At 36.3% G+C, this 25,282-nt stretch overlaps 1 protein-coding gene across 2 annotated transcripts; it reads right to left on the minus strand.

Moving 5' to 3' along the window:
• Positions 1 to 7,994: 7,994 nt before the first annotated feature.
• LOC127856859 (zinc finger protein 37-like) lies at positions 7,995 to 23,949 on the minus strand. 2 transcript variants are annotated; one of them, XR_008038214.1, is made up of 5 exons: positions 23,815 to 23,949; positions 19,885 to 20,061; positions 18,970 to 19,115; positions 10,187 to 17,570; positions 7,995 to 10,076 (listed from the first exon to the last, which is right to left on the minus strand). XR_008038214.1 is itself a non-coding variant. In XM_052393018.1 (4 exons), the coding sequence occupies exons 2-4, from the start codon at positions 20,046 to 20,048 to the stop codon at positions 15,199 to 15,201; spliced, it is 2,682 nt and encodes an 893-aa protein (XP_052248978.1). In that variant the 5' UTR covers positions 20,049 to 20,061; positions 23,815 to 23,949; the 3' UTR covers positions 7,995 to 15,198. The 2 variants fall into 2 exon arrangements, 1 of the variants encoding a protein (XP_052248978.1); XM_052393018.1 differs by having other exon boundaries at positions 7,995 to 17,570.
• Positions 23,950 to 25,282: the final 1,333 nt, after the last annotated feature.

Consider the following 25,282-nt stretch of genomic DNA (forward strand, 5'->3'; position numbering starts at 1 on the left):
GTGGCTGTGGTATAGTGGATGGGGTGTCTGCTAACTGGCTTAGTCACTGGGAGGTCTCTGTATTGATCCCTTAAGTGGGGGCATTCTTTAGATAACCCTAAAGACATACTATGGCGTACCATTTGGGTTGAAAGTCAAGAAGATCTACAAGGTAAAAAGAGAAATGTACGTCGAAGTACAATAATTGTACGTCGACATACAAATATAAAATACACTTCGAAGTATATATCATTTAACAAAAAAGTCAAACACGAAATAACAATAAATTATTAACATATGGACAGGATAAATTGCATGGAAAATGGGAGCAACTACCATAACAACTCTGTCTTGGTGGATTTTTTGAAAGACCCTGTAACGTAATGTATTTGTAGGCACTGTATATAATTTTGAGGCTGTAAGAACGGACACATTCTCCTCCTTAACAGCTTTGTATGCATTTATCAAGGCAGTCGGTGAAAAAAGCCTATACTTCTTGCGACAATGCTTAGGGATGGCCTTAAAAAACAAAAAAGAAATAAAAGTTAGTTTAATTGTCATGGTCTAAGAAACACACAATAAATCTTGTGGAATTACTCATGTTTTCGAAGCGTAACATTCCCATATATGGCAATGCTACAAAAACAGCAGAACACAACAAAAAATCGTGAAATCTGATTTTTACTTTATATATATAAATTCGATGGTCGGATATTATTGGTGTTAAGAAAATATGGTATTTTTGCTAATCGATTGTAATTCACACTTTTTACTTGTTTAAACAAGTTTTTCACAAATCTCCAATCGTTCCAATCGAGTAAACATTCATTTTCATATCGCACCGATCACGCATGCGCAGAAACAAATCTTGGTACCGGTTACGTGACGAAAACAAAATCCGCGAATTTAGGTTAGTCGCGAATTTAGGTGAGTCGACGATACATATTTGAAGAAGATTCAATTGTTACCTTTTTAGCTCACCTGATTGCTCAGGTGAGCTTTTGTGACCGGTCTTTGTCCGTCTTCCGTCCGTCCGTAAATTGGTTTGTAAACACTCTAGAGGCCACATTTCATGTCCGATCTTCATGAAACTTGGTCAGAAGATTTGTCCCAATGATATCTCGATCAAGTTCGAAACTGGGTCATGCTGGGTCAAAAACTAGGTCACCAGGTCAAAAAAAAGAAAAACCTTGTTAATACTGTAGAAGTCACATTTCATGCCCAATCTTCATGTAACTTTGTCAAAATGTTTGCCTTCATGATATGTTGGTCGAGTTCAAAAGTGGTTCCGGTCCGTTGAAAAATATGGCCGCCAGTGGGCGGGGCATTTATCCTTATTTGGCTATAGAGAAACCTTGTAAAAACTCTAGAAGTCACATTTTTTGCCCAATCATCATGAAAGTTGGTCAAAACATTGGTTTTATTGATATCTCGGACGAGTTCGAAAATGGTCCAGATCGGTGAAAAAACATGGCCGCCAGTGGGCGGGGCATTTTTCTCTATATGTACATAGTGAAATCATGTGAACACTCTAGAAGTTACATTTTTGGCCCAATTTTCATGAAATTTGGTCAGAACATTTGTTTCCTTGATATGAGAGTTGCGTTTGAAAATGGTTCCGGTCAGTTGAATAACATGGCTGCCGGGGGGGGGCAGTTTTCCTTATTTGGCTATAAAGAAACCTTGTAAACACTCTAGAAATCACAATTTTGCCCAATCATCATGAAAGTTGGTTAAAATATTGGTTTTATTGATATCTCGGACGAGTTCGAAAATGGTCCAGATTGGTGAAAAAACATGGCCGCCAGTGGGCGGGGCATTTTTCTCTATATGTACATAGTGAAAACATGTGAACACTCTAGAAGTCACATTTTTGGACCAATTTTCATGAAATTTGGTCAGAACATTTGTTTTCTTGATATGAGAGTTGAGTTTGAAAATGGTTCCGGTCAGTTGAATAACATGGCTGCCGGGGGGGGGCAGTTTTCCTTATTTGGCTATAAAGAAACCTTGTAAACACTCTAGAAGTCACAATTTTTGCCCAATCATCATGAAAATTGGTTAAAACATTGGTTTTATTGATATCTCGGACGAGTTCGAAAATGGTCCAGATCGGTGAAAAAACATGGCCGCCAGTGGGCGGGGCATTTTTCTCTATATGTATATAGTAAAAACATGTGAACACTCTAGAAGTTACATTTTTGGCCCAATTTTCATGAAATTTGGTCAGAACATTTGTTTCCTTGATATGAGAGTTGCGTTTGAAAATGGTTCCGGTCAGTTGAATAACATGGCTGCCGGGGGGGGGGCAGTTTTCCTTATTTGGCTATAAAGAAACCTTGTAAACACTCTAGAAATCACAATTTTGCCCAATCATCATGAAAGTTGGTTAAAATATTGGTTTTATTGATATCTCGGACGAGTTCGAAAATGGTCCAGATTGGTGAAAAAAACATGGCCGCCAGTGGGCGGGGCATTTTTCTCTATATGTACATAGTGAAAACATGTGAACACTCTAGAAGTCACATTTTTGGACCAATTTTCATGAAATTTGGTCAGAACATTTGTTTTCTTGATATGAGAGTTGAGTTTGAAAATGGTTCCGGTCAGTTGAATAACATGGCTGCCGGGGGGGGGGGCAGTTTTCCTTATTTGGCTATAAAGAAACCTTGTAAACACTCTAGAAGTCACAATTTTTGCCCAATCATCATGAAAATTGGTTAAAACATTGGTTTTATTGATATCTCGGACGAGTTCGAAAATGGTCCAGATCGGTGAAAAAACATGGCCGCCAGTGGGCGGGGCATTTTTCTCTATATGTATATAGTAAAAACATGTGAACACTCTAGAAGTCACATTTTTGGCCCAATTGTCATGAAATTTGGTCAGAACATTTGTTTCCTTGATATGAGAGTTGAGTTCGAAAATGGTTCCGGTCAGTTGAATAACATGGCTGCCGGGGGGGGGGGGGGCAGTTTTCCTAAAAAAAGCATGTGAACACTCTAGAAATCACATTTTTTGCTCAATCATCATGAAACTTGGTACAAAGATTGGTTTTATATATATCACATAATTAATGCCATAATTATTGCCCTTAGATTGTCCAAATTTTTATTATATTATACAAAATCCTTGTAAACACTCTAGAGGTCACAATTTTGTTTCAGATTTTATGAATCTTGGTCATAATATTTATTTTAGTAAGCAAAGTTTGATGTTTGGTAAGGGGGGGGGTCAACTCAAAATATAGGTCACCAGGTCAAATCTTACAAAAACAAAAACACTTAATGCCAGAGTTTTGGTTCAATAATGATGAAACTTGACCAGGATGTTTGTCTGGACAATATCTAGGTCAAGTTTGACGTTTGGTAAAGATTGAATGAACCGACTCTTCTCAGGTGAGCGAACTAGGGCCATCTTGGCCCTCTTGTTTTAATAATAAAATTATTCAGCACATTGTGAGTATCTATTAATCATGCGGGGCGAAGTATCACGACCGTCCAGCGCATTACTGTGTAGGAAATTCCCAACGGTAACCAAACAGTTACCAAACGATAACGGGATAAATAATGTATAATTACCTCCCCAGTTGGTCGTATTTTGTGAAAACCATAATTTGCATAAGTCAGAGGTTAATTTCGCCACGCCAGGTCAATACATACGCACAATATCTATGAGTTAGCGGTCGATAGTCGCATAATTTGGTATAAATAATAATAATAATGTTCAATGTCAAATATCTCTAAAAGCAACAGATGTAAGGTGTCTCCTGATTGGCTAACACTCAAGGGTCGGTGAAAATTGTACGTCGAAGTACATTTCTCGTTCTACCTAGTAGGTCTTGTAGACATTTGACGTCATTGTACGTCATATAGACACTAAGTACTGGTCCTACACAGGAAACAGTTTTGGTTTCATCAAATGTCTCAATTCAACTTGACAGCTTGCTAAAGCAGTTGCATTTAGCATACAGTACACTGATTTAACATAATCAAAATCATGTGATGTGTCAAATCAATTTTGATTGACAAATTTGAGAGGATTTTTTAATCCAATAAGTTTTAGACTGTCAAATTACACACACTACGTAATGAAAGCCATACCTGGAGCTTTCGTCTGTATACCACTGACTTCATCAGCAGTATGATTTTTACTGTTGGTAAACGTTAAAACCGCTAATTGTCTTCTTATTTATTATCAATGTATAATTATGTGTAACAGCATAACAGCATACTTGTTTTGCAATTAAAATATTTAATAAATACAGATATCTTGCAGGTTTCTAATGTTCTTTCGCAAACTATTGTTTAATAGTTTAAATTTTGTTGCCACAAAAAAGCTAGCTATTCTGTAGCAATTCTTAATCACAGTCTAAACTGCGTACACTTAGCTCTATAGTTACAATTTAAATGCAAATATTAGAATGCATCATGTTATATCATCCATTGTTTTTAATTTTAACATTCAAATAACACAGAACACAGTACATATATAAAAAGGTATGTGGTATTGTGTGGAGATATAAACACTTCACATCATTTATTTGCACATAAAATAATAGTTACAAAAAAAGTAATACTAAAACACTGTCATCAACCAACAGTACAAGAATATTTACGTATATGAAATTACAAAGTGGTGTTATTTTATTACCTTTTACAAAATTAACAATGCTGGTGTTGTACTAGCCTAAAACATTTATCATGGATTAACAAGTAACAACCAATTTATTAACTACACAATAGAAAGGAAATCATATTAATTGCATTATGCATTTACTAAACAAGCTATTTTCTACTGTTTAGAATTACACTATCTTACTAAAAATGATCACAACAGGTACTTAGTGCTTTTACATACTTGTGGTAAGTTTTGTATTACTAGTTTGACATTTATTTGCAAACACTTGTCGATATACAGACTAATTTTCATATTTTTCAGCATAATTGCCTTCAAATTGTTAATTTAACAACCCTTTGACATTGTTTGCACATCTGATCTTATTATACCATAGCTGATTTTTGTTTATAGATAGACAGATAGACAGATATAGACATTTCAAAGTTTTATAAAAGTTCACACATGTTCCATCTAAGTAAACCAACAGAACCAATAAAGATCACCACAGATAATAACTGTGTGTATAGCTTGGAAATTTTCATAGTTCAGGAATCCCTCCTTTGTTGATTTCTGTAAACCAAAACTGTCAGTTTTGCTGGATAGAATGGCTTGTGTGATTCCCAGCTCTTGCCTTGACAGAACAGCTTCTAAAAACGGAAAACCTACAAATATCTTAAAATTTGATCAATAATGCAGACATTTTATAAATGTCTTGTTATTTGTTGATTTCGAATCTAGAAGATTTTTAACGTAAGATTTTGGTACGAAAATCCAACGGTATCGGATTTTGTGGTTTTAGGCCTAAACTTATTATAGTGATATGTAACCTTTCGGGATATCGGTAAAGTGCGAGCAGACGAGGTGTAAATACGTTAAAAGTTAAAGCTTAAAGACTAAAAAGTTAGATCGGAATATCTTTAAATTTTGTGAATAAATGTGTTTCTGATGGATAACAACGACAACTTACCAGAAAATTGCTCATGATCACACGTAAAACTTCTTTCTGAGTGCGAATGGAAAATGCGTCACGAATTCTGACAAATAAACAGTAGGGTGTCGTTATTGAAATACCGCGAGAATACTGGAAGAATATAGATGCCAACTATAATGTTTAAAACAAATAATTTTTTAACAAGCGTTTGTGATTTGTCAGGATAATAATAACAATACGATTTCGAAAAGATCAAAGCAAACAAACTCGAAAGATTTCTGAGATTCGGAAATATATTTAAGACGGGTTATGTTCACGTATTTTGTGTTTGGTAAAGACTGTCACTATAGGTAGTGAACCAGTCTTTGGCTTATACCCACTGAAGATGAATATTCAGGGGAGATAATGAGTAATGACTTAATTCTGGAACGGTTGCGAAAATAACAAATAATGCGAGAATATTTAGTGCGATTCTCTACACAATTATGATGTCATCGATATATTTTTTCCTGAGGTTTGTATTTACATGTGATTTAGCATATGTCAAAGTGTTTTTGATTTGTTCAAGGTCATAAATAGCATCGCGAAAATATATGTCGCGTGGCAAATATTTTTGAGACGCATCCCTATGTGGCATTCTTATGTAATTTTATGTCTAAATTTCCATATGTATGAACGGTCAACGCCCGCTTCGCGGGCTTTTGCCCGTATTATTTGAATGGAGATTTTTTTTAACATTCCGAGCCGATGAAATGATTTGAAAATAAACACATACTTTTGTGCCGAAAAAGTGAAATCATACAGCCAACTTTAAAAATATCATATCAATTTAAAAATAATCGGAAGATTAATAAAATATACACTGAAATGTTATACTTGAGGTATACAGTTTGGTGGTGGCACTTGTCAACATGTAAAATACCTTTAGATAATTAGATGCTGCCGCATCTTTCGTTCTCTGATATAAATAATGAGATGGCAAAATATCTAAAAATTTCTGGTATCAATATTGGAATGTTGCGAGATCTCACAATCTCTGATATGAATAATGAGATGGCAAACTATCTCACACTGTCTTATATTAATATTAGAATTATAAGATATCTAACAATGTCTGATACAAATAATAGGATGGTACCATATCTCACAATTAATGTCTGATATCAATATGGGATGGTGTCACATTTCACAATATCTGATATCAAAAGTGGGATTGAACAATATCTCACAATGTCTTCTTCTTCTTCATTAATTATACAAGATCCCTATCTCTGGGGCATTGTCGTACCAGAAAAGAAAATTAGAACACTGTGTACAAAAGTCTTTTGAGGGGCTGCCACCCAATGTCACCTGTGAGCTGCTGCTTGTGGTTCTATCATCCCCTTTTACCTAGCGAGCAGAGCGTCTCTAGACGGCATCAAGCTGGTCAATTCAGGATACTCCAATGTTGGTTGCACTAAAGTAGTGTATGTGCTTTGAGACTATGTAAGCAGCTGGTCACGTTGCGTCTCAGGAAGCCGAGGGTGTTATTTGCCATTCAGGTGACTGTGGCTACATGAGGTTTCCATGAAATGTTGTCTGAGATTGTCACTCCAAGGTATTTTCTTTCCTTCAAAGCTGCAAGCCTCTGTCCATGGATGACATACTCCGACTTTATTGGCTTGCGCTTTTTGGAGATGTGCAGGCCTGCACAATTTGTCGGGTTGAAGGACATCTGCCAGTCTTTTTACCATTTCTGTAGGCGTCCAGGTCGAGATGGAGAGGTTCTGTATGCTCTGCTGTCTCAATTCTTCTACACAGGAAACTGTCGTCTGCAAGGTGCCGCGTTTTTTAGGTTACAGTACCTGCAAGGTTGTTGATTTACACCAGCAAGTGCAGTGGTGAGAGGACAGAGCCTTGATGTGGCGTCCACCGAGTTTGAGAACTGACCTTCAACAAAGACCCAGTTAGGAAGCCATCTATCAAGGTAAGGACTGGCTCTCTGATACTGTTGCGTCTCAGTTTCTTGATGAGTCGTAAGTTCGGAAAAAACATCGAAGGCTTTGGAAAGTAGTATTGCATCAATCTGCTCACCAGCATCGAGGGATACAACAAGGTTTTAATGGTGAGGATGAATTTCAACTCACAGCTGCGCCAGGATGTTGTATCTCTCTGAATGACCTGGCTGTGGAGGATGTGTTGCATCAGTTTGCAGCATACGGATTTTAGGGAGATTGGTCCAAAGCTTAGTTGCTTCTGTCCCTTTTTTGAAGGCTGGGGTCAAAATATGGATACATTTCTCACAATGTATATTATAAATAATGGGATGGTACCATATCTCACAATGTTTGACATCAATAATGGGATGGTACCATATCTCACAATGTACATGTATGCTATCAATAATTGGATGGTTCCATATCTCACAGTCAATGTCTTTCACAGAATATAATTGATAGGCAAATAAATTGATGACAATAATGAATTCATTATAAATAATTTATTTTCTGAGATGACACATACATGAACCTAGAATAAAATAACAGATAACATTCAAAATTGTGCATGAATTTATTCATGTACATGTATTAAACACATTTAAAGTGAAAAATGAAGTCTCACATGTTAAAATGCTCATTAACCTTTCATTTCAAACATATTTATTGTCCAAGATGAAGCATATTATATATGTACTTAGAATAAAATAACAGAAAACATTCAAAATAGTCCATGAATTTATTCATGTACCGGTACATGTATTAAAAAACCTTGAAAGTGAATTTTTAAGTCTTGTACATGGTAAAATGCTCACTAACTATTCAAAGGTTAAAAATGCGTGATACTATTTTAACATTCTAATTTAACAAAGATGCAAAATAATCTTGTAATTTGCAACAATTTTAGAAAATGATACTTGCAGATTTTTTTTATAGAATAATGTAAATAGTATTCTAAAACTGCCTGTAAATAAACAATGTTAAAGACTCCTGGATCCAGAAAGTGGCACAGTTACACGCAGTAGTTTTTATTTCAATTTAAACATGTGTCAGATCACCGAAGAATTAAATATAGAGAATAATTGTTTATCAGCAAAACTAATCTTTGTCAATCGGATCCATCACTTCACTTAGGCCGTGCTCTGAGAAAACTGGGCTTAATTCATGTTCCCTTTTTATGAGTTTTTTCATTTCCTAGCGATAATCCAGTTTTGGCTGAAAGTGTCTTCACTGATTAACCTGTGTAAGGGTAATCTTGGACAACACTTAACACACATGCATTACACCCAGTTTTCCCCGACCCCATCTCTCTTTGGCTTTAGTTTATTTGGTTTATATAAATAAAATCTTGAAATAGTTTATTGACCAATACATCAATAACTATTTCTTAAATATAACATTCATTATAATGCAGACATCTATTATCATGTTAGTGAACATGACATGCAAAAATGTCGACAATAAAATATCAAACACAATTTTCATGATGGAAGTTAATTAATAAAGCAAATATACAAAACATAAACCATTTATCAACCCATACATCAACAAATGATTCCTAATATAAATCTAAAATTTTACTGCAGATATCTTATATTATATAAGATCAATGACAATAAAAACAAGATGTGTTTGTGAAACACTATGTCCCCCAATATATTTGACCTTTAACCTTGAAAGATGACATTGACCTTTCACCACTCAAAATGTGCAGCTCCATGAGGTACACATGCATGCCAAATATCAAGTTGCTATTTTCAATATTGCAAAAGTTATGGCCAATGTTAAAGTTTGACTCAAACAAACCAACAAACAAACCTACAAACAGACAGGGCAAAAACAATATGTCCTCCAGTATAGACTGGGGGACATACAAATTTAGACAATAAAATAACAAACATTTCATTATGTAAGAAGATAAAGCTAATGAATTAAACATAAAAAAATAAACATACTAAAAACTTAGATAACATTGTCTAATAACATTTAGACAATAAAATAACAAACATTTCATTATGTAAGAAGATAAAGCTAATGTATTAAACATAAAAAATTAAACATACTAAAAACTTAGATGTAATATTTATCTACAACAGCAATCCCGAACAGGTTTTGTTAAATGTAATAAGAGCAAATTGAATTCCCAGAGCACCAACCTCAATACTGGAAGGAAGAAAAAGATCATACTTTAAGACAGAAGGGGAAAACTATACTAACAAGTGTTCTGCGGTCGGAGACATATGCTTCTCCAAACAGGGCTTTGAACTAGTGACCCCAATTTCAATAGGGGTCATCTAATGGCCAAGGCCAATTCGCATGTGAAGTATCAAGCCAATCTGTCAATTCGTTGACAAGTTATTGATCGGAAACAATTTTCACACTTTTTGTGACAGTGACCTTGACATTTGACCTAGTGATCCCAATTTCAATAGGGGTGAATACATGTATTTGGGGAAAACTATACTAATACTGGAAGGAAGACAAAGATCCTACTTGACGACAGTAGGAAAAACTATACTTATAATGGAAGGAAGACAAAGATCCTTTTGTAGACAGTAGGGAAAACTATACTAATAATGGAAGGAAGACAAAGATCCTACTTGAAGACAGTAGGGAAAACTATACTTAATAATGGAAGGAAGACAAAGATCCTACTTGAAGACAGTAGGGAAAACTATACTTAATAATGGAAGGAAGACAAAGATCCTACTTGAAGACAGTAGGGAAAACTATACTTAATAATGGAAGGAAGACAAACATCCTACTTGAAGACAGTAGGGAGAACTATACTTAATAATGGAAGAAATACAAAGATTCTTCTTGAAGACAGTAGGGAAAACTATACTTAATAATGGAAGGAAGACAAAGTTCATACTTGAAGACAGTAGGGAAAACTATACTTAATACTGGAAGGAAGACAAAGATCATACTTGAAGACGAAAGGGGAAACTATACTTAATAATGGAAGGAACACAAAGATCACACTTGAAAACGGAAGAGGAAAACTATACTTAGTTAAACACAAAATTTTCAAAGCCCTAACCCTTATGGTTTCAGAAAAGATTGTTTAGGTTTGTTGATATTTGCTTTACAAGTCTTTATGAATAATTTGACCCCTGGGGCATTTTATGAACATACAAGGACTGCCAAAAGACATGCCAACTAGCAAACCTCAAAGTGTTTTATAAAAGACCTCTACATAAATTGTTTGACCCCTTAAACATGGCCACTTCTGACCCCTGGTCATGATTTAAATACACAAAATAGACGACCAAAGACAATGTTACAAACTGAATTTTAAAAACCTGACCTTGTGGTTTCAGAAAAGAATTTTACAGTTTTCATTTTTAAAAACCATTGTTAACTCAAATGACATGCATAAGCTTATATACACATGTACCATTAAAGCTTGAACAATTTTGAAAGAGGTTCATTTGATGATCATTCCAGTGAAGTTTAATTAAAATCTGCCCAGCGGTTCAGGAAAAGTCATTAGAAAAAAGGCTATTGTCAAGCAATATTGTCCCCTACCGGCTCCACCGTTGTCAGAAATTCCACTATTTTCAGGTTTTTTTTTGTTTTTTTTTGGTTGCCATAGCAACTACAATTTTTGACGTAGGAACAAAATGAAATGACATGCATAATGTCCATATTGCCATCTATCCATGTTGCAAGTTTCATGAAAAAATATTAAGAACTTTTAAAGTTATCGCAGGATCCAGAAAAGTGTGACGGACAGACAGACTGACAGACAGAGCGCAAATCATAAGTCCCCTCCGGTGAAACCAGTAGGGGACAAAAAAGCTACCCCCACACAGACTGATGGAAGACTGAAAACACAGTATCCTACAAACTCTCGAGGAGTACTATTGGCTCAAGTAAGCTAAAAACAGTTAAGATGCACAGCATGATGACTATAAATGTATATGATGAAACAAGAGCTAACAGATGAAAGCAAGCAAGAATCTACATGTGATCAAATAACCAGTAAACAGAAAAGTAACACCAAAAATAAAGGATCAATCACAATTCAGGATCGTTAAAGAAGAGTTTACTATAAATTTAATAAAAGAAAAGTTAAAAATAGCTTAACAATTTTGTCCTCTACTTTCCAGCTAAGAAGGCACTTGATTTAAAAAACATTAATGAAGATTAAAAACATCTTTCACAAAATGAATAACAAGAGCTGTCCAAAGACAGAATGGTTAACTATTTTTTCCCTTTGAAAGAGTAATGAACATTTTCTCTCTCTAAGTCTGAATGTAGGCTTTCGTAACACAAAATAATAGCAAGATACATTAATCCAAACTAAAGTTATTAAAAGGATTCTTTTTTCTATTTTTGTTAACAGTGACCTTGACCTAACTGGAGCCAAGTGCAATCCCAACACATATCAGCGTGAAAGCTTCCTGCACACAACATTTGAGTCGCGTTCTGAGAAAACTGGGCATAATGCATGTGCATAAAGTGTTGTCCCAGATTAGCCTGTGCAGTCCGCACAGGCTAATCAGTGACGACACTTTTCGCCTAAATTGGATTTTTGCTAAGAGACTTCATTTAAATGAAAAATGTCAAAAAAGCGGAAAGTGTCGTCCCTGATTAGCCTGTGCAGACTGCACAGGCTAATCTGGGACGACACTTTAAGCACATGCATTGTGTCCAGTTTGAGCAGAACACGACTCATTTCATCAAAATATCTGATTCTCCATCCTAAATTATTTAAAAAAAAAACAAAAAAAAAACAATTCTTAATAAATATTAAGCTGCAGGGACCTTGACCAAACATGCACCATATCCAAAATTTCATCAAAGTGCATGCAAACTAAAGATATAAATGAGCAAACCAAATCTTAAAATGTATTAAATGAGTATAAAAGGTGCACCATTCTGCTTAATTGCAGGTCAGAGTTGTGGACTTTGTCAAGGGCTACATATAATGAACACTTATGCACCCATAGCTGTTTAATTGAACATCAGATCTGTTGTAGATAAAGAGATAATGAGTTGTTGAATGCACACCTGAACCTGAATTTTCCTGAAATACAAAAAGGGGCATAATTTTGCTTCACTGCAAGTCAGATTTATACGCTTTGATCTGTGGCTTAAGACAAGTTTGAAGTTTCAATTGAATATCTGTAGTTGTTAAATAGATATCTTGCAGTTGCATGAACACCTTTACATATCTTTAGTCTTGGAAGAAAATGTTAACCAGGCTTTATTTTAGTAAAAAGGGGGTTTGATTCTGCTAACAATCTGGTCAGTTATATGTGTTGGTAATTGAATATTGATAGCGACCTAAGTTTCTTGGTTGAGCACAAATCTTAACAAGCTTTTTGCTGAGTAAACAAGAGCTGTCTCCATAGGATGACATATGCCCCCGAAAAACGCTTTGATAGAAGTTATGAGCATTTTTCGAAACCTAAACGCAGATTTCAAAACCTAAACACAGACCCTAAGTTCAAGGTCACAGGGCTCAAAATTTGTTTGCGTGTGAAAAGGACTTGTCCATATACACATGAATACCAAATATGAAGGTTACATCTGAAGTGACATAGAAATTATGAGCAATTTTCTAAACCTAAACCTAAAGTGTGACGGAAAGACAGACGGACAGACTATATGCTCTCATTCAGGGCATAAAAAGTGGGGATAGTATCATGCCAACAGGTCTTGTGACATTTTATGAGACAATTGGTCAGTGACGTACCATGATGATCCTGACAAAAAAATGTGGAATTTCAATTGAATACCTGTAGAAGAAATATTGAAATGGAGCTGTCGCATGTTAACCTTAGTTTACCTTAATACGAGCATAACTCGGCCGCTTACAGTTTGGCGAGCAGTATAGCTCATAAAGCTCACTGAATAGTCGAGCTAAAAACAAACCACAATGTGGTAATTTGAATAAAGTAACAAAAAGATCAACTTGCACAGACATAGCCAAGATAGACTTCTGTTTTGTGCAGGAGTTATTACAATAACAAACTGTTTAAAAAAATTAAATTGTCAAAAAGGAATCAGCCCATGATTTTAATAAGACAATAATTATTCTTGACATACATACATTTAGAATTAACAAACAAATAGTCAAAATTCTGAAACATTCAATAACATTCAATAATTATAGTTATCAAAAAGGAATTAAAAAATCCATGATTTGAATAAGATATAATTATAATTGAATACAAAAGATAAGTAATTTCTGTATTCATTATCAACTGGTAAAAGTTCAAAAAAACATTAAAAACAAATCATTCAAATCCTCTTGAATGTAAACAAAATAATTAAATTATAATACATATTCTTATTACACCAGTTTCAATTGGTACAGAATTAGTATGGACCATTTATATAACTTTTTTTGGTAACCGTTGGTGAAAAATGAAATGAGGTTGATGTTTAAGGAAAATACTTTAATAAGGACATTATTTCTGTAACCCAAATTGATGAATTAATGCTTTTCAGCTTTTCTTTTGATAATGTGATTATTAAATATGCAAATAGTCTTTCCATCACTATAAAATATTGGAATATCTTTAACTACCTGTACTTTCTGAAAAAAATATATAGAATTGTATCATTTATTAAGGGCTTACTTTTCCATTTTCCCTATGTATTAAACAACATGGCCTAACACATATCAAGACATTTCTTCATAAAATACCCTAACAAATGTCAAAAAATTTCTAGCAAAAATAGCTAGCAATAAATGCTAGCCTAGCTCTGTGCAACAAATACCCAGCAATATATGTCTATATGAGCCTTGCTCTGTGTACCAAATACCCAGCAATAAATGTCCATATGAGCCTTGCTCTGTGAAACAAATACCCAGTAAAAAGTGCCTTTATGAGCCTTGCTCTGTGTAACAAATACCCAGTAATAGATGTCTATATGAGCCTTGCTCTGTGTAACAAATACCCAGTAAAAGATGCCTATATGAGCCTTGCTCTGTGTAACAAATACCCAGCAAAAGATGTCTATATGAGCCTTACTCTGTGTAACAAATACCCAGCAATAGATGTCTATATGAGCCTTGCTCTGTGTAACAAATACCCAGCAATAGATGTCTATATGAGCCTTGCTCTGTGTAACAAATACCCAGCAATAGATGTCTATATGAGCCTCGCTCTGTGTAACAAATACCCAGCAATAGATGCCTATATGAGCGTTGCTCTGTGTAACAAATACCCAGCAATAGATATCTATATGAGCCTTGCTCTGTGTAACAAATACCCAGCAATAGATGTCTATATGAGCCTTGCTCTGTGTAACAAATACCCAGCAATAGATGTCTATATGAGCCTTGCTCTGTGTAACAAATACCCAGCAATAGATGTCTATATGAGCCTTGCTCTGTGTAACTTGCCTTAATGCATGTGCGTAAAGTGTCTGAAGAGGCTTTTGCCTAATCAGGGATGACATTTTATAAACATGCATTAAGCCCCCTTTACAAAATATAAACTACTGTATACATATTTGTTTTTCAATCCTGTAATCCAGGGGCAGGGTTGGTATTAAGCACTGATGTGTCCCTACAGAAAGAAGGCACGATGTGTTCTCAGGTGTCACCTACCCATTAGACAGTAAGAAGGCCCATCAAACAGCTAGAAGGCCCATCAGACAGCAATAATTTCCATTAGATAGCTATTATGTCCATTAGATAGCAAAGGTCTATTAGACAGCTGCAAGGCATCAAGTATTCTCCGGTGTCATCCACCCATTAGAGCTGCTCTGTTGCTGCTGCTGCTGCTGACTTGGCCCCATGCCAGGTGCCACAGCATGCCCATACACGTAAGGCCAGGGATACATGAACTGGGATGGATTGATTCCCGGCACTGCCATCACAGCATTGTGTGCCTGGTGGTGTCCCTGGCCCCCCTGGGATGTGGCCGGCATGGAGCGGTTCACCATGATGTGAGACTGCAGGCCCCCTAGGGCCGCCAGATGCCCGCCGCTGTTTCCCTGGTTGTAATGAAGGTTCAGAGGCATGCTCTGATCGTTGGTGGTTGAAGCAATCTGGACAGGGTCCAGGGTCGGGAAATTGGGCATGTTAGGTTCATAGTCCCGGGCTGTGTAGTGGTTGCTAGAGGAATGAGAGTCATCGTCAAACAAGATTTCCATTCTCCCTTTGCTGTCCTGGTCACCTGGAAAGGCATTGTGTACAGGAACTTTATTTTGTGGATCTGTATTATGCCTCGACTCTCTGGATTTTTTCGGGGTATAATCAGTTCCTTTCATATGAACTTTCATATGGACTCTCAAGTTATCTGCCCTTGATGTGGCTTTCCCACAAATATCACAGACAAATTTCTTCACCTTTGCGTGCACAGTTCTAAGATGTTTTGACAGACCTCCATTATCCGGAAAGCAGTGATGACAAATTTGACACTCAAACGGCTTCAAACCCGTGTGGCGTTTTTCATGTGCTTTAAGCCGCTCTTTGGTTTTGAATGATTTTCCACACGTGCTGCATGTGAATGGTGAGTCTTGCCTGTGCACATACTGATGACTGTACAGGGTAGGGTAGGTCTTGAAGGATTTGCCGCACGTCTTACACTTATAGTTCTTGTCATCTCTATGAACAGCCCTGTGCATCTCCAACGCAGACTTGTACATAAACTGGCGCCCACATATATCGCACATGAAGCGTGCATTATCGACGCTATGACGCCTCATGTGCGTGCGCAACATCAGCTCTGACTTGCACACCTTCCCGCATTCCTCGCACGGGTAATGCCCTGCCTCTGTGTGCTTTGACATAACGTGGTACTTCAAGGCCTGATTATTAACAAATGATTTATCACAAGCGTCACATTTAACCCTATCTTGAGGCTTATGCGTGGCCTCATGCATCTTTAGGCTGGTAGAATACGAAAATGTCTTGTCACACATTTTACACGCGAAAATTTTCTTCTCAGAGTGGGTAGCCTGCATGTGAACCTTGAGATGATACCCAGTCAGGTATGTCTTGCCACAAACGTTGCACATGTGAGGCCTAGCCCCTGTGTGCTTCAGCCTATGCAGGCGCAGGCTGTGGCTGAAATTGAAAGACGCATCACAATCAGGCTCGGGGCACTTGTAAACTTTAGCGTTGTCATGGATACCTCTCTTGTGGTGATAAAGGGACTCTTTGCCCCTAAAGCTGTGTCCACAAATCTCGCACACGTGAGAATTGGTTGTGTGCGTCGTGTTAAAGTGGCGACGGAGTGCGCGCTTTGACTTGTATAGCTTACCACATTCGATGCACTTCACCTTGATTTCTGAATTCGGCTCAGGCACATATAATGGGTCTGCCATAACCCTAGATTCCTTTTCATCATCTTCTTTCATTTCACCTTCTTTTTTAATTTCAATCCCATTTTCTAAATCATCAACATTTTTTTCTTTCTTAGGGGCAACATTTTTTTCTTTCTTAGGGACATTTTTTTCTTTCTTAGGGACAACAATTTTTTCTTTCTTAGGGACAACAATTGTTTCTTTCTTAGGGGCTTTCTGTTTTTTCTTGATATTTTTCTTCTTCGCCTTGGGTTTGACAATTTTCTTTCCTTTTTTATTAATTCTTATCAGGAGACTAGATTTGAGCAAATAATCATCATCCGTATCACTTCCATCAGATACCCTGAGTGCTTGTTTCTTTTGAGCGTGGATCTTCCTCATTGCCAACGTGGAAGGCTCGTTTTTCTTTGCCAGTTTGGAAGGCTCGTTTATCTTTGCCACTTTTGAAGACTCGTTCTTACAATGTGCTTGAGTAACATGGTCGGCAAGGGCGACCTTTGACATACATATTTGCTTGCACATTGGACAGCTATACTGGTTGCCGACATCATGACTGGTCCTCAAATGCTCCTCTAATGGCTCTGTGTCCCCAGACTTAAACTTGGCAGGACAAAGCAGGCAGACAGTCTCGCTGTCAGTTTTCTTCCTGTCCGTTGTGTCTCGTTCTGCAGGAGAGGCAGGCATCACCTTGGTAACCTCCTCACTTTCGAGGTGTTCATCTTCAGACACGACCTCAACCTTGACCTCTTTCATGGAGTTCATGTCTGTCTCAGTGTCTGCAAACCCATCTGGAAACAATCACAAACATGGCACATTAATTGGTTTGTTAATATACTAAACTAGAGCTTTGTCATAGACATGACGAATATCCCAACATACTGCATTGACAGAGAATATTTTGCATGTTATCTTCACAAAAAACAGTGGACACCATGCTCAATGTTTAAAATGCACTAAGTGACCCCGTGACCTAGTTTTTTACCCGGCAAGGCCCATGTTCGAACTTGACCTACACATCATCTAGATACAACTTCTGACCAAGTGTGGTAAAGATCTGATGAAAACTACTTCAATTAGAGAGGGGACACCATGCTGAATGTGTAAAACGTACTTAGTGACCCAGTGACTTAGTTTTTGATCTGGCATGGCCCATGTTCGAACTTGGCCTTAAGATCATCTAGATAAAACTTCCTACCAAGTTTGGTGAAGATCAGATAAAAACTACTTGAATTAGAGACCGGACAGCATGCTGAATGTTTAAAGTGCACTAAGTGACCCAATGACCTAGTTTTTTACCCGGCATGACACTTATTCAAACTTGACCTAGACATCATCTTTATACAACTTCTGACTATGTTTGGTGAAGACCAGATGAAAACTACTTGAATTAGAGAGTGGACACCGTGCTCAATGTTTAAAACGCACTAAGTGACCCCTTGACCTACTTTTTGACCTGCCAAGACCCATGTTCGAAATTGGCCTAGACATCATCTAGATACAACTTCTGACCAAGTTTGGTGAAGCTCGGATAAAAACTACTTAAATTAGATAGCGGACACCATGCTCAATGTTTAAAACACACTTATTGACCCTGTGACCTAGTTTTTGGCCCAGTTTGACCCATATATGAACTTAACCAAGACATCATCTAGATACAACATCTGACCAAGTTTGGTGAAGATCTGATGAAAACAACTTGAATTAGAGAGCGGACACTTAATACGGACTGACAGACAGACAAGCTCACTCCTATTCCTCCCCACCTAAACTTCGTTTGTGGGGGTATAAAAAGCAGATACATACGAGTCTCTCTCTAGGAAAACGTGGGTCTGTAAGTAAGTGTTGTCCCAGATTAGCCGGTGCAGTGCAACACTTTAAATATTAAATTTTAATAACAAGAGGACCAGAGAACCACAGAGATCTAAGATTTAAGGGAACTTTCGAGATGTTTATGAAACCATTTTCAAACTTGGCAAAAATATTAACTAGAGAGTTGACAAGTTTTTACTATAGTCATATAAAGCAAAATGTCCAACCCCATGTTTTTTAACAAATGGGAACTTAGTATAGATATCATTGGAACATATGTTCTTACCTAGTTGCATGAAGATTGGACTAAAAATGTGACGTTTAGAGTGTTAAAAAGGTTTTAAATGAATAATAAGATGACAAAGAAAGCCAGGCAACCTAATTCTGTCTTGACCACCTCTGTCTGGCATTCTGCATCGACCATCTGTACTGGGTCTGTCATGGTTTCCAAGGCAACCATCTCCACTGGGTCTGTCATAGTCTCCTGTACATGCTGATAGTCAATGAAGGTTGCTACATCACACCTACATAACAAATAAAGACACCTTGCCTTAACATCATATAGACGATAGAAGACTATGGGTAGTCTTTGCAGTGAAAATGATCAACTAACACATAAAGCTGAAATGTATTTTAAACAAGCAAATTCGTTGAATTGATATCCCCCGCCAATATGCTTCTGGACACATAAGTGTTTATTTGACACTCAGCTAAAAAAGCATTTTTTAAAGCTACAAAGTGCCATAACTCCGTTATTAACATATGGTGTACAATGCCATTTGGCGTGCATCATCCTCTAATCCATATATATACTCATACCAAGTTTCAATGAAATCCGCCAAAGCACTTCCAAGATATGGCTCCGGACACAAAAGTGCCGGCCGGACAGACAGAAAGACTGACGGACGGACAACACCAAAACAATATCACTCCACCTATGACAGGGGATAATTAAATGAATATTAGTCTTGCTCTGGGAAAATGGGGCTTAATGCATGTGAGTCAAGTGCTTTCCCAGATAAGCCTGTACAGTGTGCACAGGCTATTAAGGCTAACAACTTTTCACTCTTATAGTATTTTTCTTTTAAAGGAAATCTCTTTTAGCTTATATCAGTTTTAGGCCAAAAGTGTCATCCTTGATAAGCTGGGACAGCACTTTACACACATTTATTAAGCCTTATTTTTCCACAGAGATACTCGTATGATTTATGACTTAAAAGGCAGAAAACAATATTCAATACATCTATGGTAAAATATTTCAACTCCTTTCTACTAGATGTACAACATTCTTACGGTGCAAATAAGTGTTTGAACTCATATTCCATCTTGTTGATGTGATCCACAGTGACCCACATCTTGGCATGCAGCTCTACATGTTCCTTGAATACCAGTGTCTCCAGGCAGTCCTTGGCAAACACTCGCAGCAAGGCCCTAACTGAACACTCACTCAGCTCCATAGCTGATCACACCCTAGAACAGAGCAGTAGTGGAACATGGTCACATCCCACTTTCCCAATCAATGAAAAAAAAGAAAATAAGTTGAACTGATATCCCCTGCCAAAAAAACAATTGAATATGAATGAGTGCAAATCTTTTGAGTATAAAACTGTATAACCCTAAAAAAATAATAAAGTGTTATTGTTTTTATGTATTGCATTTCTCGGAATATAATTTTCTGCTCATTGATATCTATACACCCATGTACTTTCATGTTGAAATCTTAAAGCATATCTGAGATATAACCCTAAAGTTAAATCAAAACAAAAACAAGAGCACCGCTTTGCGGGTGCAGACCGCTCATCTATTTTCTTTTTAAAGGTGAAGGGACTCTCAATTTCAATCACAAAAGAGGGAGGGGTGGAGTGAAGAGGGGTGTATACATGTAGTGTGGGTGTGGACATTTATTACATTATATTCCAAAAATGGAAAAAAAAATTGCAACAAATTTTTTTAATTTTTTGGGGGGGAGGGGGGGGGATTCTTTGGTGCGATGGTTGGACGGAATTTCAAAAATAAAATAATAAAAATATATATTTGTGTTTTTTAAATTTTGGGGTGGGGTGGGTATAGTGTGAGGGTGTGGTGGTCATTTGTGATATGGGGGATGGTTTGGGTGGAGTCTATTGTGGTATGTCAGGTAAGAGTAGTTTAGTCAAAGTATCAATCAAATCTAATCATACATGTAAATAAAGAAGTTATGGCAATTTGAGCAAAATTTAATAATTTGACCTTGAGTTAAGGTCATTCAAAGGTCAAGGTAAAATTCAACTTGCCAGGTACAGTAACCTCATGATAGCATGAAAGTATTTGAAGTTTGAAAGCAATAGCCTTGATACTTTCTATGATACTTTAGGGGTAAAGTGAACCAAAACACAAAACTTAACCAAATTTTCAATTTTCTAAGTATAAAGCCTTTATACTTAGAAAATTGAAAATTTGGTTAAAAGGGCCCATAATTCCGTCCAAATGCCAGTCAGAGTTACATAACTTTGCCTGCACAGTCCCCTTATGATAGTTAATAAGTGTTGCAAGTATGAAAACAATAGCTATGATACTGTAGGAATAGTGGACCTAAACACAAAACTTAACCAAATTTTCAATTTTCAAGTATAAAAAGGGCACATAATTCCGTCAAAATGCCAGTCAGAGTTACATAACTTTGCCTGCACAGTCCCCTTATGATAGTTAGTAAGTGTTGCAAGTATAAAAGCAATAGCTTTGATACTTAAGGAATAAAATGGACCTTAACACAAAACTTAACCAAAATTTTCAAATTTCCAAATTATAAAAAAGGCACATAATTCAATCAAAATGCACGCCAGAGTTTTCTAACTTTGCCTGCCCAGTCCCCTCATGATAATAAGTAAGTGTACCAAGTTTGAATGCAATAGAACTGATACTTTCTGAGAAAAGTGGACCTAAACGCAAAACTAAACTAGACGCCGATGCCAACGCAGACGCCAAGGTGATGACAATAGCTCATTTTTTTTTCCAAAAAATAGATGAGCTAACAATAAAAGGCAATAACTCACACTCTTATATATGTAATAAAAATTAGGGCTATAAATATTATGCATGGCACTTTTTCCCATTGATTTCTACACACCAATGAAGTTTGATGTTGAAATCTTACAACAAAGGGCAATAAAACATATTAAAGTAAGTGATGAGTTGTGGTTCTCGAGCATGGCACTTTTACTCATTGATACACATGAAGTTTTATGTTGAAGTTGTGTATGGTATATGAGATATAGCCCTGAACAATTACATGTAACAACTAGAGCTTTGTCACAGACGTGACGTATACCCCCACGTGCCGCATTGACACAGACTATTTTACATGCTGTCTTCACACAAAAAAAGAGAAGCTAATTTATGGCGATTTTTAAGAATTATTATTCCATTATCATTTATGGACATTTTTGACCTTTGAACTCAAAGTTTGACCTTGACCTTGGGGATATCGTCATAATTCTGTCGTGCGACACACCGTCCAATGATGGTGAACAAATGATTTTAAAATCTCACAATTAACAACATAGATATGGCCCGGACAAGCTCATTTATGGCTTTTTTGACCTTTGAACTCAAAGTGTGACCTTGACCTTGTAGATATCAATGTAATTCTTTCGCGCAACACACTGTCCAATGATGGTTAACAAATGTGCCAAATTGTTTAAAAAATCTCACAATGAACGACATAGCTCATTTATGGCCATTTTTGACCTCTGAACTAAAAGTGTGACCTTGACCTTGGAGATATTGACCTAATTCTTTCCGCGACACACTGTCCAATGATGGTGAACAAATGTGCCAAATGATTTTAAAATCTCACAATGAACAACGTAGTAATTGCCCGGACAAGCTCATATGTTAGCCATTTTTTACCTTTGAACACAAAGTGTGACCCTGACCTTTGGAGATATTGAAGTTATTTTTTTTCTTTTATATGTTGCATACTTGTTTACCAACATGACCCCAACCTAGAAAACAAGAGCAGACCACTGTATCAAGCATTTTTACATAATTATGGCCCCTTTTACACTTAGATAATTGAACATTTTGCTTAAATTGCCATAACTTCTTTATTTATGATCACATTTTATTATTACTTTGACACCTTCCAATAATGGTGAACAAATCTGCAAAATGATTTTAAAATCGCACAATAAATGACAAAGTTATGGCTCCGACAAGCTCATTTACAGCCATTTTTGACCTTTGAACTCAAAGTGTGAGATATTGACGTAATTCTTTCGCGCGAAACACCGTCCAATGATGGTTAAAAATTGTGCCGAATGATTTTAAAATCTCACCATGAACAACTTAGTTATGGCCCGGACGAGCTTTCGGGACAGACCGACAGGTCTGGTAATGGGGGCATATAAAAAAACAATAACTGTTATTCAAGAAAGTTAAGGGTTATGGGTCTTGTGTATGGCACCTCTCCATTGATATCTTTACGACCAAGAAGTTTCATGTTGATATCTTATTTATAGTTTCTGAGATAAAGCCATGAAAAGCTTTGTGACAGACGGACGGACACCGCAAATTCTATATCTCTTGGCCTGTGGCGGGGAATAATTACAACATACCCAATTGCCTTCAGAAAAAAATCACAAAAAACGAGGACAGTTTGCAAATACATATTGCAAATAACATGTGAACTGAACTTCCAGCGAAAAGGCAAGCTAAAGATTAAAAGAATATTTAGATGTGTTTGTTCAAGTATGTACCGAGCAATTTAAAAGATCCTTTCTTTTTCAGAATATATTTAAGTTTTAAGACATTAAGGACTTTCCCTGGCTCAAACTTTTCTTCAACAAAACTTTACTCCCTTGGCAAACTTATTTTTTTACCTAATTAGTATTTAAAAACTGAGATATTTATTTTATTTGATGTCTTAAATTCTATATATTTAAATTGTTCTATACTTTCTTTGATAGGAATAAACACAGCAATTTGATTATAATACCTATGTGTTGGAGTTTCGATAGTTTACAAACAGTCGAAGTTCATAAACGATGCAAATATTTTGTTTTATATTCATGATATTAATAATATTCATAAAAACTAAGTCATCGTCGTTTACCTGTTATCTGGGGTGCGAATCAAGATTGGTTACTATGCATCATGAGAACGAATATGCAATTGTGTCTTTGTACATTTAACCTGTTAAAACGTGTTATTAAACAGCTAAAAAACATTTAGCATTTCAATTACCTGATGCTGTTATTAAAATTCTCTTTAATATTTATTTATATATATTCTTATATCACTACAGACGCTCAGCGTTTTGCTCATAATGGGACACGAAACACGTAAATTATTTCTGCTTCCTTAATAAGCAAGTGCGCGTGCGCATTGTAATTCAACGGTTAAGAACAACTTTGTCCAGATATAGCATCGGGATCGCCCATAATATATGGTAACTTTACTGCATAAATATAAGGCCGGAGTGTCCACAAAAAGAGACCGCATGTATTCTTTATCTATTAGACTTATAGCGTAAGAAAGGTCCTGGGTTATATTTAACTTTCTAAGGGCCTACACATGCATCAAAATACGTATCTAAGCAGTACAGGGTTAAGCCTATACGATGCTTTTCGGAACATTTGTTTGAGTATATATTCATATGAAAGCATTTTAACGCCTTATAGAATATTAAAAAATATTACGCGTATCGTTACTATACATAGAAGTAACTGATAAAGCAACGCGGAGGCCAATAGGCATTGAAACTTTTATGTCCCACCCCAAGCCCCTTGTCGGCGTAGTGCTTACTACAACCCCAGTGCCCATTACATTTCACTAGTTCAAATTAGCCTACCAGTGCAAAGGCTGGCAATTTATTACATGTGAAAATGTCCATTTGTTGGTATGGAATGTAATTATAATAGCATAATTCCAATATGACATTATAATAATTAGATTGAGAATGGAAGACAACAATCACTGTACTAGTCTGTATATACTCGGTCTCATGGGGCTTCTAAAAGTCGCGGACCGATTGGTAGTTGCCTATATTCTGGCTAACGGGTAATTAGGCTGATTTTTCACATCTGCTAAGAATCGGATCGCGCGGCTTCAACTGAGCGAAAGGTCGTCCACATTCAGTCTCGCCAATAAATAAAATAAAGCGACAAATAAAATACAGAATCGCAAAAAATAACAATTAAACGTAGTACACAATTTGGAAAATAAAAAATTTGACAGTAACTCAAACTGTACTGTAGATTAGATTGGTGGCCCTATTTAAGCTTTAACAGGAGTCATACAAAATATGGTTAACGACCCGCTTACTTCTGTGACAACTTAAATATAATGTTTAAAACAATAAAATTGCAGCGGCATGCACCGCCTTTTCGGTTCTGTAATCCCATTATCTTATTTTATTCTGAACCGCCTTTTTTTAAACGTTTGTATCAAATGCTAGACTTTTTTTTACCAAAACACGTCTTACGAAATCGAATCACTGGTCAGAGCGATTTTTTTCTGTTTTTTTTTCTTTCTGCTAATACATTTTATTAAAAGCGTATATTCAAGTAAAGCATACAAGTGCTTTATAAAAAATAAGAAAAAAACATCGGGTCACCGACCTTGTTTTGATTTAATTCACCATTAAATAACATCAACTTTCATTAACAGTGAAAAATATCTAATAGCGTCAAAATAATAAATAACCTATGGC

The sequence above is a fragment of the Dreissena polymorpha genome, chromosome 14 (assembly GCF_020536995.1).
Source record: "Dreissena polymorpha isolate Duluth1 chromosome 14, UMN_Dpol_1.0, whole genome shotgun sequence".
Taxonomy (NCBI): domain Eukaryota; kingdom Metazoa; phylum Mollusca; class Bivalvia; order Myida; family Dreissenidae; genus Dreissena; species Dreissena polymorpha.

Bases quoted from the DNA above. Each gene is read 5' to 3' on its own strand.
- LOC127856859 (XM_052393018.1), bottom strand. From the start codon at position 20,048: ATGGAGCTGAGTGAGTGTTCAGTTAGGGCCTTGCTGCGAGTGTTTGCC. The intron at 19,116-19,884 runs GTAAGAATGTTG...TTTGTTATGTAG, and splicing joins TTCAAACACTTATTTGCACC to GTGTGATGTAGCAACCTTCA. The intron at 17,571-18,969 runs GTTGCCTGGCTT...GATTGTTTCCAG, and splicing joins GGTGGTCAAGACAGAATTAG to ATGGGTTTGCAGACACTGAG.